This window comes from Varroa destructor, unplaced genomic scaffold (assembly GCF_002443255.2).
Source record: "Varroa destructor unplaced genomic scaffold, Vdes_3.0 BEIS01000005.1, whole genome shotgun sequence".
Lineage (NCBI taxonomy): Eukaryota > Metazoa > Arthropoda > Arachnida > Mesostigmata > Varroidae > Varroa > Varroa destructor.
In genome coordinates, this window is record NW_019211458.1 from 11,557,026 (window position 1) to 11,569,863 (window position 12,838).

A 12,838-nucleotide genomic window follows, 5' to 3' on the forward strand; every position below is an offset into this window, starting at 1 on the left:
GTACTAACCACTTAGCCTATGCTGCCGCCGCCTGACAAGGTTGGGGTGACGGATCTGCTCTGAGAGATGTTCAAAATGGAGGACAGCTTAGTATGCTATTACGATGTATTGTATAAAAGAACGCTGAGCTCGTTCAAAATAGCTGCTGTTTCAGTAACGGCAGTTCGACAACAAGTACACATACTATATGTAGTGATGTTAGATACCTTTGAAGAACAATTTTGATGTTCTTTTGACTGATTGGGTTGTTTAGTAAAATGATGTGAGGCATAGTAAAGGCTCACGTGTCATATCGTTATATTTTTTTTCTATATACACATACACGTACACGTTAAGTGACATTGTAAGACAGAGTAATAAGTAATGGATTACAATTATAGGAAGGCTTATATCTGTTAATAACAGAGGTAATGGACGCGTTTCACTTCCAATGAATAGTCTATTAAATGGTCACTGGATACGCGGTCAAACAAAGTTAACCGTGCGGCTTCGAGAAACAATTCTAAGGGAATATCGAACAAGCGTTTCACTGCGAACATTTCATTAGTCAACAACCCTAATCAGCTCGTTTTCGCTGAAACGGACTGAACGAACCCAATTTATGACGGCGGGCATGATTAACTCAGCAGCCAAATTAAAGGCTACTAAATTTGTTCTTTCCAATAGGTCATCAACAAATCGTTGAAAGAGACATCGTAAAGCGTTGCACGCAGAACTTCTCTAAGTCGCGCGACCTCGGGAGGCTGAGAGGGACGTTCATCCACTATGAAAACATTAAAGTTATTTTGTTTTCAATCTCTCTATTCATTGAACAGCTAGAGTCAGTTCCTGTTGCTGTGCCGTTATCACCACCATCCGTGTGGTCGAAATTCCTTTTATTCAAGAAGATGCCGGAGATCTATAAGCTAGAGGTTCCGTTTGGCTTTCTTGAAAGAATGACAACCCAAATATGACTCTTTTAAGCAACCAAAATTCGGGCGAGAATTGTATCGAAAATGTTCCCACTCTTGCAACGCATTGAATAAGGCATAAGGACAATATAAGGATTCGGGTACTTAATTAACGCCTGTAACACATAGATGCCTGCGACTCAGCATAAGAACGGGATTAATTTCATTTACATGATGAGGTAGCGATGAGAAGTTGCAAAGAAAATTTGGGCGCCTGGAGATCCGCATCCCTGTCTTAACTTGAAGGTCTAAAGCGTCTTAGCTGATCGTGTCCGATTTATCCTGAGATGCCTCAATGAGATATCCTAGAGAAGCTCGGTGGATAATATTTCCTAATTCCAAAAAGGCCCACTATGACAAAATTGGAATGCTGGGGCCCACTACAATTAAAGCAAGAATAGAGCCGTACAAATACGGCACCACCAGCTTAGCGCAAAAGAATTACTTCATAACGACGCTGTTAGATGACTCGTTTTTGACATAACAAGAAATGAAAATACCGTAATTTTTTGGGTAGACATGGTTATTCTCTAACAGGCTTTTTCGCTCATCTTCCGCTTTAGTCTTATGAACAGCAACTTATTACAAGAAATGGAACAGAGCCTTCATCAATAAAAATAGCAAAGGATGAAAAGGGAAGGACTATTGAATCCGCAGGACCGTTGCGGTGCCTGTGGGAAAGGACGTCGCTATATTGTCGTTCCTTACCTTCAAAAATGAAAGCTCGTAAAATTTGTTCTTTTAGAAATCAGCCTTTTTTTAAAAATCACTGAAAAGTTAATCTCTTCGGCGATGTTGTACGGTTGATATCATTAAATAGCATCTGGATAAGATCGGTTTGAATCGAGGGCTGTCGCCACATGGACAATCAGAGCCGGAAATCGTACTGGGGCTTTCAACGGAAGCAAATGCAAAAGTGGAGCAACTTCAATGAAAACGACCCATCAGCATAAGTTAAAGCTCAAAACTATGAGAAATCGCGAGAAATATAGTGCGTTTCCCCACTGCCAGAAGAAATTGTCCTACAGGTATCGTTTGACCCTTATTTTCTACTTCTCACAGCTTGAATAATCCATATCTATTACACTTTTACCAAGCTGGTAAAAATTAGCTCGATGCATTATAAGCAAGGTCATACTAGCTCTGCTCGAAAAGCTCAATAGATTTTAATGCCTTAAATGATGAAACTGTTTCGAAAATCATTGTATTTGTTCGAGAAATCTGGACAGGCCTACAAATACACATTGAGTATTTGTATAGCTTTACGCAACAACTAACTGCTATCTCGTTTAACGCGTAGATCACGAACGCGCGTTGTTTCGAGACTACGAAATGGGACAGAGAAAACTCTGGTTCTAGTGTACGTCTTCTATTTGTTCTCGAAGCTGTCTAAAGACGTTTGATATACCTACTCAGTCTTAAAATGGAGACAAAATATGAAACATATTATATCCTATCATTTAACCGGCATTTTTCATCCGCACATATTTGAGGTAGACGAATAGAATACTGCTAATTAGAATGAAATATATAATAAAAACCTTCGTTGTACTTATGTGATAATTATATTAATATTGGGTGTCTGCTCTTGCTTGCAGTGTTCCGAGAGGGTGACAAAGGAAAAAACTGGTATGCCGTCCTCAAGGGGTCGCTTGATGTTCAAATCACAAACAACATAGGAGCCTCAATGGTGAGTCGTCCTCACCATCAGCTCTTATATATTGGATTATAAAATACAAGCAATAAGGCTTAATTTAGCTACAAAAAGATAATGAATGTAGTAGACCCAGCAAGTTGAGGCACTGTTAAACAGCTTTAATATAGCCGACTATATTTTATGAGGAGGCTATTCAGGAAAAACAAAAACCCGTACCCATTATGGCGAGACAGCGAGCTCTTTGGCTAAAGAAATCATCACTACTAATCTTTAATCAAGATTAAAGGATGAAACATGACAGTCTTGCCGTTACGCACACGTTCATTTATTGTCCTATATCGTTATAATACAAATGCATCTCGCCTGTGACAGGGAATAGTTAGTTTATAGGGACTGGTTCTTACAAATTTGAAATCGTGGCGTTATAACCTATCAGGTGCCATCGACGCGTATCGGTCTGCGATGTACATCGGCGATATGATTGCAGTTGTTGCAGTCAAGCGACCCGGCTTTTTTCACATAAAAACTACATGAGCCGACCCAGTTGAACTATTAGATGTATCTATTAAGCGTGTAGGGTAATATCATTCTATAGGCTCCGATCATTTTTGGCTTGGTACTCAGTTCATGTCGTCGCACACGTTCTAGCTGGATCCGTTCGGCACTGGACTACCCATCTAGGCTCATTCAAAGGATATCGCAATATCAATCTAGATACCGAGCTCGTAAGATAATAGTTGATCCCATATGTCGCTTTTTAATCGCATAACCTGCATGAAAGAACACAAAAGAGTGGGGATCAACGGTGTAGGGTGTTTTCTTTGTGACGATGGCTAACCCCCTCTTTTGTTTAAACTCCACCGCTCCTATTCGAGTTCCTGGGAAAGGTCCCTAGTTGGGCAGATTTACGGTAACTTCAATGCGTCACCTGGTAGTTAGCTTCGTGAATCCCAGCCGTGACCCTAGCCCCCGCGCAAGTGTGACAACGAACACTTCTGCCCACATCAGAAAACGCAATAACAAATCGCCACAGGAAGTTACCTATATATACTCGGTGATACCCAGTAGCAATCGTAATACTACCATAAAATATAGAGTATGACTGGAAGTGGCTGTGAATAGCATTGTAGCTGCATTATTTTCGTACGATTATTTGCACCCAAGGTCGACTTGTATACATATGGCTTTGTGGTGGTTTAAGGATTAACAGAAGATCTTTAATGGCTTTACAAAAAAGTGGGCAAACGACAGCAGTGGTCCTTATAATGGAAACTCAGGCGAAACAATTGGGACTTAGCGTGTATATAATATCACTGAATCAGGGCTTTCCCCGCCTCCACAAAACAATAACGGGTGTATTGCTTATCAGAAGTCGGTGTACCTCCGAGATGTACATGTCCGCAATGTTAAGTAGCCCGAAAAAACTTTAGAGTAAAAAACTACTGAAGATGATAAAATCATTTCAAATTCATGCAGCAGTATCATTGAGATATTGAGCAGAAGTGGCATTACTGAAGTTAGTCTTGCTAAAATGAAAGCTCATTCCTAGCAGATTTAGTCGCAACTTCTATTAAACTGAAACATATGCCTAAGCACGTAGGGGTGGGCTGGAAAGCGGCAGACGCACACAACGCCTAGCATAGCAGTTCGCGAAGCACCAATACGATTAATTTTTTTTTAATATTATATTATTTTTTTACCCTCGAGATGACAACATGTCCAGCAAAGTGATTTCTAAGCTGAAAAACATGACGAATCACCTATTTTCATTCTATTATGGTACGGGGTTTAATTGAATGCGTGTTAACAACAATATTCGTCCACTCCATATACTAAAATACATATTTTAGATACTAAAGCAGGAAGGCAGCCTTCATAGATACCAACCTTTTATAATTCCCCCCCCCCCCCCCCCCAACAAAAATCGCATTGGGGTAAGGGGTGTTTGAAAACGGAAAATTGGTTTTGAGCATTTTCTAATCTTGTTTTATGTAGTCCAATGGTACGCATAACGAGTTGATAAAAGTAGACCTTAAGGGTGGAAAATATGTTACTATCAATTTTGGAAATAGGATGATTTTTGGAAATCATAGGAACGATTGGCTGTGTGATGCTGATGGAAGCTGGTTGTTACCTTAGAATCAGCTATTAACCTCAACAGTCAATGACTGATCTTCCCTTAACTCATAACACCGACCAGTGGAACTCTCCCTTGCTAAATACTGGAGAGGCCTAATCTCATTGTGGTTAATCGTGCTCGTATGATCGATACTGGTTCGTGACTCCGTAAAAGATGCTCACCTTTGCCAGGACTTGCGCGTGTTGAACGCATTAAGATATAATAATAATGATAGTTACATATAGGCGTTAACTGTGGACTTGAAGGTATTTTTTAGAAGTAATTCAGTCGACTCTTTATTTATTTATTTTTGGGAAACGTTTCTAGCAAATACTGTATTAATTATAATTAGTTGATTATAACTAATCTGTTACTTGCTTCGTCTCTCATCTCAAATATGTAATAGTCATTATAAATAATGTAATTCACATATAACAGTGGTAATAACCTGGGAACACTTGCAAGCCTGATTCGAGGATTTTAAGTATGACTTGGATAAAGGCGGGCATAAATAGCAGGATTGAAGGAAACAGAACTTCTATTGGGAGATATCTTTTACTGACATGAATTCCTATCATTTCAAGGAACAACAAGGAGTCAGGGTCTCTTATACGAATACGATAATGATATCCTTATAAGAGGATGGATACACCTAGAGTTATTTCACTGTGGAGTTCAATGATACCTCCTAGCCTAAGAGGATCGGTGTAATCTCGAACCACTTCGCTTATATGCCTCAGCCATTATCGCACCTTTAAATCCAGCACCCGGACCCCACGCTATAGACTGTTAATTGCAACTGTAAGTGCATCTGATAGGAGAGCTACCTCAACGTCACGTTTTCCTATTCTGCTCAGATCTTTAATTCGCTTTTAGTGGAAATTATCACGGTTTTCTTTTCGCTCATTTTGTTCAAGTTAAAGGCCCCACCCAAGCCAAGTTTGTTTGTACAAATAATCCACTATAGGCTAACGTTTTCACTCGACAGATTAAAAGTGCGTACGCGTTATTTTTTTCAATTATGGGGAATCGATCACTCTAGCCGATTAATGGATAATCTACGCCCTCGAATGTATTGTTTGTTGAAGTCGGAGAACTAAATTCAAAGCAACAGATACTATCCATGTTTGTTGTTTCATCCAGCTGTTTATACAATGAGGGGTGCCTTTTTAACGGTACCGCCGTTACCTCAGCTTTTGAAAGACGGCCCACACGTGTTGTACACCGTACGTTTATTTATTGGACATCGTGGCGCACCCTGTAATCGTTTAGCTTATCAGGGGATCTGTTGCACGATACATATAAACAAAATATATACTGCCACATATGCTTGTGGCTCTGAAATCTAAGAATGTATACGCTGTGTACAACGACATTAGCCGAATAGGATTTTAATATACTACACAGTATTTCATTAGCATCACAAATGCCTCTACGAAGCCTTTTCAAATCCACAAAAAAATACCTTGTTAACTCAGTAACACAGTGAAGCTAACCAATAATTGGCAAAAAAAAAGGCGAATTATGTAGAATAAAATGTTTTTTTTGCTTGAAGATTATCACTTAGCATTTATTATAGTCCTATTTTGTCCATTAGATTTGATACTATCCTTTCATCAAAGTCTAACAAGCCTCACGTTATTTAACAGAAAACGAAAACTCTTTCTTTTCATGATATATCCTGATGACGTCGAGCCCATACGGGAGAACGTTGCTTCAATAGAAACACTTAATTCATGTACGCACATGTACATTGTCGTGTTAAAGAATATTAAAAGAATATACTCAGGCGTACGCTACTCCAGCATTAAAAAGAAGGACTAATAGAAACATTTCTGTAGTTATTAATACTACTTTCTCAATAATTCAGTTTAGAACTTTCAATGAGACCAACCATATACACCTCGGACCGATCAGAACGGCCGGAGGCAATTTTTTTTCAAAAATACGTTTCATGAGTAGAGTAGATCACCGTAAACGCAATGGCTATTTTTGTTATTCTAATTTAAACAATGTACACACTTTTTGTCAGCATAGACATATTTCCACTTGAAAAAACCTGGACTAGAAGCTTTAAAATGAACGGTCCGAAGTTCTTTCGATTTCTACTTACTTATTATGATCCACACTTTTTCTTTTGGCCCACACTGTCCCATTTATGTTAGTTCTTTTTTAAATTAATGAAAAAATACCGTAAGGCCGATGTTAAAGTTCGACTTAGGGTGTTTTTTTGCCCAATGCCGGCAGGTAAGCAAACTGGAGTGAAACACAAAAGGCCTTGGGCGCTTCTGGAACTGGGGTCTCAGGTCTGTCAGCACTAGAGGCGATCACTTGTGACGTGCATCTGTTTCCATCGTCTGATCGCACTACATAGACCCTGCTATCATGTAAAGGTGACTGAATGGATGCCTATCGCCGGCCCCTAATTACACAGCCAGACGGCATACACAGGTCTTTTCATAACCGAATTGATCAAAACTGAAAGGTCACCAGACAAATCTGTCACCGCAAATACAGGGATTTTATGCCATTGGATGTTCGCAGTTGATTGCACAAGGGCATTCATTATTGCTTCCTTTAGGGATAGCAATCACTCGAATGACCAGATCGGCCTTCCTTACAGCGTAGAGTGGACTTTAGGAACGACCTCCATCGTATGAATCGGCCGATGCCCAGCTTACTTTACAATATTCCGGGAAGTCTACATAGTTTGCATAAGCAGGATATTGGCCGACGTTTGGTAATTGTGCATTATGACCCTGTGTCCAAGACGTGCGTCGATAAAGTGGGCCAACCATTGATCATGCGGGGATCCAATCCGTTGAGATATCGAATGATCTCCAATGACACACGGGCGAAAAGACAGACAAACGGAGATAATGCTGATCTGTCTGATTCAAAGCTACCCTTTGGTGGCAGCCCCTCTCGGTCTGCTTACGGTCGTGATATGTTACATTGTACCATGTCGATCTAGAGAAACTTAGCGGGAAACAGCTGTCAGTTCAAACGTTCACTCCTTGCATTTGGTGGTTGGGAGTTTGATACGATAGTACACATGGTGCCATTCTTTGCTCAAAAGTGGGAAGAGGGGATCCCAATAGAACGCGATATCTTCGAATCAAACCCAACAGCGTGAGAACTAATGTTGGGTTTTATGCGACAATAAAGCTGCTTGTCGAGATAGGATCTGCAACGAGCATTTCAAATGCGCCGTGCTGGACGATACTATTTTACAAGTGGCCATCTATTAGAACATCTTCCGCCCAGTGGAGAAGCGGCACCCTGTTAGTGATGCCTAAAGAGAAGCGCGACCCTTCATCATGACGAGATATAGTGGAGAAAAGTGTTTAGCATAGGCTGATCTTTGACTTATTAACAAAAAGCCTGAGCAGCTATTTAAAACGCTTACATGCTTTTCCAATGAAGCAACATAGGTTCTGGAAACACTACACAGAAACGACATGCGAAATCCTAGTGGCTGACCTCAAGGGAGCGCTGGCCACGTCGTGAAATCCGCTATACACAGTGTTTGTCGACTTCCAAAAGAAGTTCCCATTCGACATCTAGAGACAAAGTTATGCTCGTGCTAGTTCATGGAAGTTTCTATAAATCGGGCAGGAAACTGACTCACTTTAGGAAGACAACCTAAACCCATTTCTGTTTTCCGTTTTGCTGAAGGGCGCCCGGATCGAAAAAGAGGGTTAAGGAAATCAGTCAAAGCCATCTTTGCGGGTGAGTTAGTAATAGATCAGTGGAACACATTCTAAGCGCAGCAAACTCTACTCTGGCTCGCAGTTGCACATTCGGGACTTACTGTAAACCTGATCAAGAGGTACTGAAATTTAGAAAGCGAGACACGACAGTGACCACTGACACCTTGCGCTTCCTAGATCACCTTTTAGTTATGTAAACTAGTTTCGTTATTTAAAATTGAACTTTCCCGCGAACAGCACGAACTGCACACGTCACCAGAAGACGCAGGAAGGCGGTGTTGATTGGATGAACGATGAAATCGCTTCATCGCTTGTTTTTTACAACCGCTCCCAGCGTGTTAGACCTCAAACTATCACAAGGCGTGGAGCGCACATCACTTGGGAAAATTTTACAGAGGAGAACTTCGAACAATTAAATCGAACCAAGGCCTTCATCCTATAAAGAGTACTTGGACTATGTATGGTAACCTGAAATCGCCTCGCGTGTCTCCTAGTCGACTTCTCGCTGCTGCCCGAGGACCTGTGGCACCGTTTTGAGCTTCCTTCAGAAGCCGTTAAGCCGAACCTTAGTAAATAGAAACGCGGCTATCATGTGTGTTTATATGCTTAGCAACATGGTTTATTCAGCTGAGCTGCGCTCATTCAACATCGGAACAGCTTAATAATCTACGCGTACGATTCATGTATGCTGTTGCTTGCAAGTAGATACACACAAACACACATACAGGTAAACCGTGGAGTTATTCTTTGAGCTGTCAGCGTATATGTATGGAGGGCAATAATAGGTTTAGATCTGTCCGTTAGAACCGACAATCGAAGTCCGCAGATGTTGGGCGGAAGTATTCTGAGTAGATAAAAGAACGAGCTCCCAGTTTGCGATAAAAATAACACAACTTTGACTTTCTGCTTCCTGGATAGCGGATCCGTGAGAGTGATACGTGTGACTATTTTTGCCCGTGGCAGCTCGATTCATCTATGGTCCCTTAATTGCTGCATACGATTTCAAGAAGAAGGTCGGAAGCCGAAAGATCGTTCAGTTTGTATATAAACTGATTTCGGACTTGAGTATGAACTGTTTAACTAGAGAGATTAATTCTTTCATTCGTTCGGCAGCCGCAAAGGCTTCTGTTGGTCTGCCTGGAGCGACGTCTCCAAAGGCCTTGATAGCTGCCTGTCTAAAATTGCGAATACTTTGATGTGTCACGTCCTATCGTCAACTTGTTCAATAAATATAACAACTTACTGAGCAAACGACTAGATTCAACATTCAATCTGGCCCCTTTTGGAAAGCCGTTATTTGACGTCGTCGTCTACAAAGGCTCGAGCCTTGACTTCCACATCAGACCTAATTTCGAAAAGCCCAATCGAGAGGTGTGTAGCGGTGAATAGGTCAAATCGTTCCTGTTCTCAACTATAATGTATGGATGGTTTAAGCAGAACATAATTTATCGAAAGCGATTTGTTTTGCAGGGTAATGTTACGTTATGCACTCTTGGCGTCGGGAGAGCGTTCGGGGAGTCAGTCTCATGTCTTTCGTCTCCTCATTCAGCGACCGTCGTTGCAAATGAATGTTGCGAACTACTACGAATTGACCAGAAAGACTTCCAGATGCTATGGGAGGTTAGTATGACGAATATTTTAACTGAAGTATGAAAAATGGTTTTATTCTGTATGTCTAGACGCGTTACATGTTGGCGTTACGCGTCTATGTAAGATTTGATTATTGGCAACCACTGATAGGAAATTCGCAGATCGATAGACATATTAGCATCATAAAATGATTTCTGAGGAGTAGATACTTTTCGTTTAGTGAGTATAGACACTTTAAAGTTCTTGGACGAGAGTGAAAGAAATGATAACGATGGTTTAATTAGCATTATCTTTTGACGGAATAAAAAAGACGTATGTCCGCTATCCGCTAGTACAACAACGTCCAACCCTGTAAGTCTCCGTTGCGAGTACCTCTATATTATAATAAATACATTTGAGAGGCATATAGAATAAGGTCGGATAGTTTAGGTCAAAAGCAGAGTAGAACTTGTTCTTGTGAAAAATAAGAGGGCCTAGGGTACGTTCAATTTCTAGATATAATTTCAACAACTAAAGAGATAACATTATATAAGATAATACTAGAAACAACAGCGTACCTATTTTAAATGGCCTGTTTTCCTGACTTGACTGTATTTATTTCGTCCTTTCTGTGCGTTACGCCTGCGCCTTCGTTGAACGTACACGAACGCGACATATTCGTGATTCAGTTCTTAGCTGGCACGACTCTTCAACTATGATAGATCACAACAAAGTGTAGATTAACCACAGCGTCTTTAGCTAGTCAATGATTTTCGAATTCCCTACTTCAATTGGACGCAAAAGAACAGTTAAATGGTTTTTGTTTTTCATTATATGCACGCTCCGCAGAATGGGGAAGCACAAACTGAAATAATCAAAGCTGTCTAACATAAGTAGCAGAATTGATGACCATTTAGGTTTGGCATAGAGCGAAGACATAGATGCTTCATTGTTCCCTTAGAGTTATGATCAGCTGTTACAGACCTAAAGAGCTTCACTTATTGTTTTGCATAATGATGATGGGCATTTCGTGCATATGTAGCAAGATTCGACCTAAAACCTTCGGCCTTGAAAATATGAACCTAAAGATTTGACAAAATCGTAACGACGGTAGAACAGATTAAAGCTTTACGCTTGAATCCCAGCTTCTTCTAAGCCGAAACGAAGTATCTCTATGCCTGCATTGTAACCTAGATCACCGCATGTCCTCCTTAGTAGCAAACACGTCACCCACAGGGCTGTCACTAATGGGTAATGATAAAACAAATTATCACTATTATCATTTTATTATACCTGTATTTACTCAAAGCAAGGTATTTTGGCCCGAATTTAGGTGTTTCAGAATATCTAATCATTTGAGCTCAAAGTAATTATTTTAGTAAGATTGCCGTGAAAAAACGAATTAGGTTGTTGATGTTCTATTCTAGTTTGACTAACGGCAAATGAATGCACCAGAATTATTTTGGGTTTACAACCCCTAAATAAAGTGCTCAACATGGTGCCGCCCAATGCTAACAGAATGGTGCTATTTTTTAGAGAAAATTCGGTGTTTAAGCCTTTTTATCGTTTAAGAGATTAGGATTCAAATTTGATTGAAGTCAGTCAACGTTGCCTACTTTCTTCAACTTGAATCCCGAAGCACATAAGACAAATCCGAAGGCCATCCTCCCGAAAGCACGAATTCTGTGGGAGAAATGGATATTTCTCATCACTTTTAGGTGTTGTAACCGAGAAAAGAATGCGCCAAAGTTAAAGAAAGGGTTTTCTGTTTAACCGAAATAAATTTTCACAGTCCTATATAAATTTATCTCTATATTTACCATGCTGTAAATGACATACCGTCTATTTATACCCTCTCTGCTAAGATCCTTCTCATTTTGTGGTTTCGAACGTCTGATCGTCTACGAGAAGCCATAGTGTCTTCAGCAACAAGCTACGGACCCACAAATAACCCAGACTGCATATCGATAACAGATACTATACACTTGTAAAAATAGATATACGCATAAATTCTGAAAAAAAAATTAGATATTCAGATGAAAAAAGTGAAAGCAATATATATGTATGAAACTAGTACGTCATAAAGCTTTTTATGGCTTGTTCTTGCTGGTTAGTTAGCTATGTCCTGCCGGAACCAGGACATACTGGAACGGACAGCTGTCCATTATGCACAGTTACTGCGTTCTGGCATCTTATCGTTAGAAAAAAGCTAATACTTTAACAACATTGACGTGCTCTATCTTGTGTTAGGCAGTTTTCGATTGAGATTGTACGCAGTCAACGAAGCAGAAGCCTGTACGTAAGGAAAGCACATAGTAAGGAAAATCGTGCTGTGTTACGCCTAAACATGTCGCACATAAGTAATGAGTTTTTCGACGGTCTAAGACAAGCGGCGTTATTGATGATATTTATCATACGTGCTAATAAAAACATAGATTCCGGCCACTCTCGTTTGTCCCCCTAGGAAGGTGCCGAATATTTGTGCTTTGGGAAGATGCCTATTTTTGTTGTTGCCTGAATCCTGTACCGTGTCCATACTGCTTCTTTAACAATTCGTCTCTGCTGTTCTGTTTTTGCCTATACGTGTCGCTGCTTTGTCCTGACGTGCTGCAGGCGCACTGTTCCTGTCCATGTTACAATCTGTTATTCTCTGAATGGGCGTTATGATGTCGCTTAGCAGCGGCAGGTTCAAATGATCAGGCCACGTGCAGTCAATACGAAATGCGCGAATCTCTCAGTGCGTCGATCTCTTTACAGTGATGTTTGCGTAAGCCTATGTATGCCGACAGCGGCGCCGGCAAGCCGTACGCTAAAGTCACAGCGTACTACA

General features: G+C 40.5%; 1 protein-coding gene across 5 annotated transcripts in view; it reads left to right on the plus strand.

The window, feature by feature from the left end:
- Epac (Exchange protein directly activated by cAMP) overlaps positions 1-12,838 on the plus strand; it is a 207,958-nt gene that overhangs the window by 83,159 nt on the left and 111,961 nt on the right. For 3 of the 5 annotated variants that reach the window (XM_086991409.1, XM_086991410.1, XM_086991408.1), the window contains 2 exons: positions 2,549-2,640; positions 9,910-10,059. In XM_086991409.1, coding sequence (XP_086847535.1) covers positions 2,549-2,640; positions 9,910-10,059 — 242 coding nt within the window. Of the gene's footprint in view, positions 1-1,787; positions 1,979-2,548; positions 2,641-9,909; positions 10,060-12,838 lie in introns of those variants that run through there. The other 2 variants (XM_086991413.1, XM_086991412.1) reach the window with 2 other exon arrangements.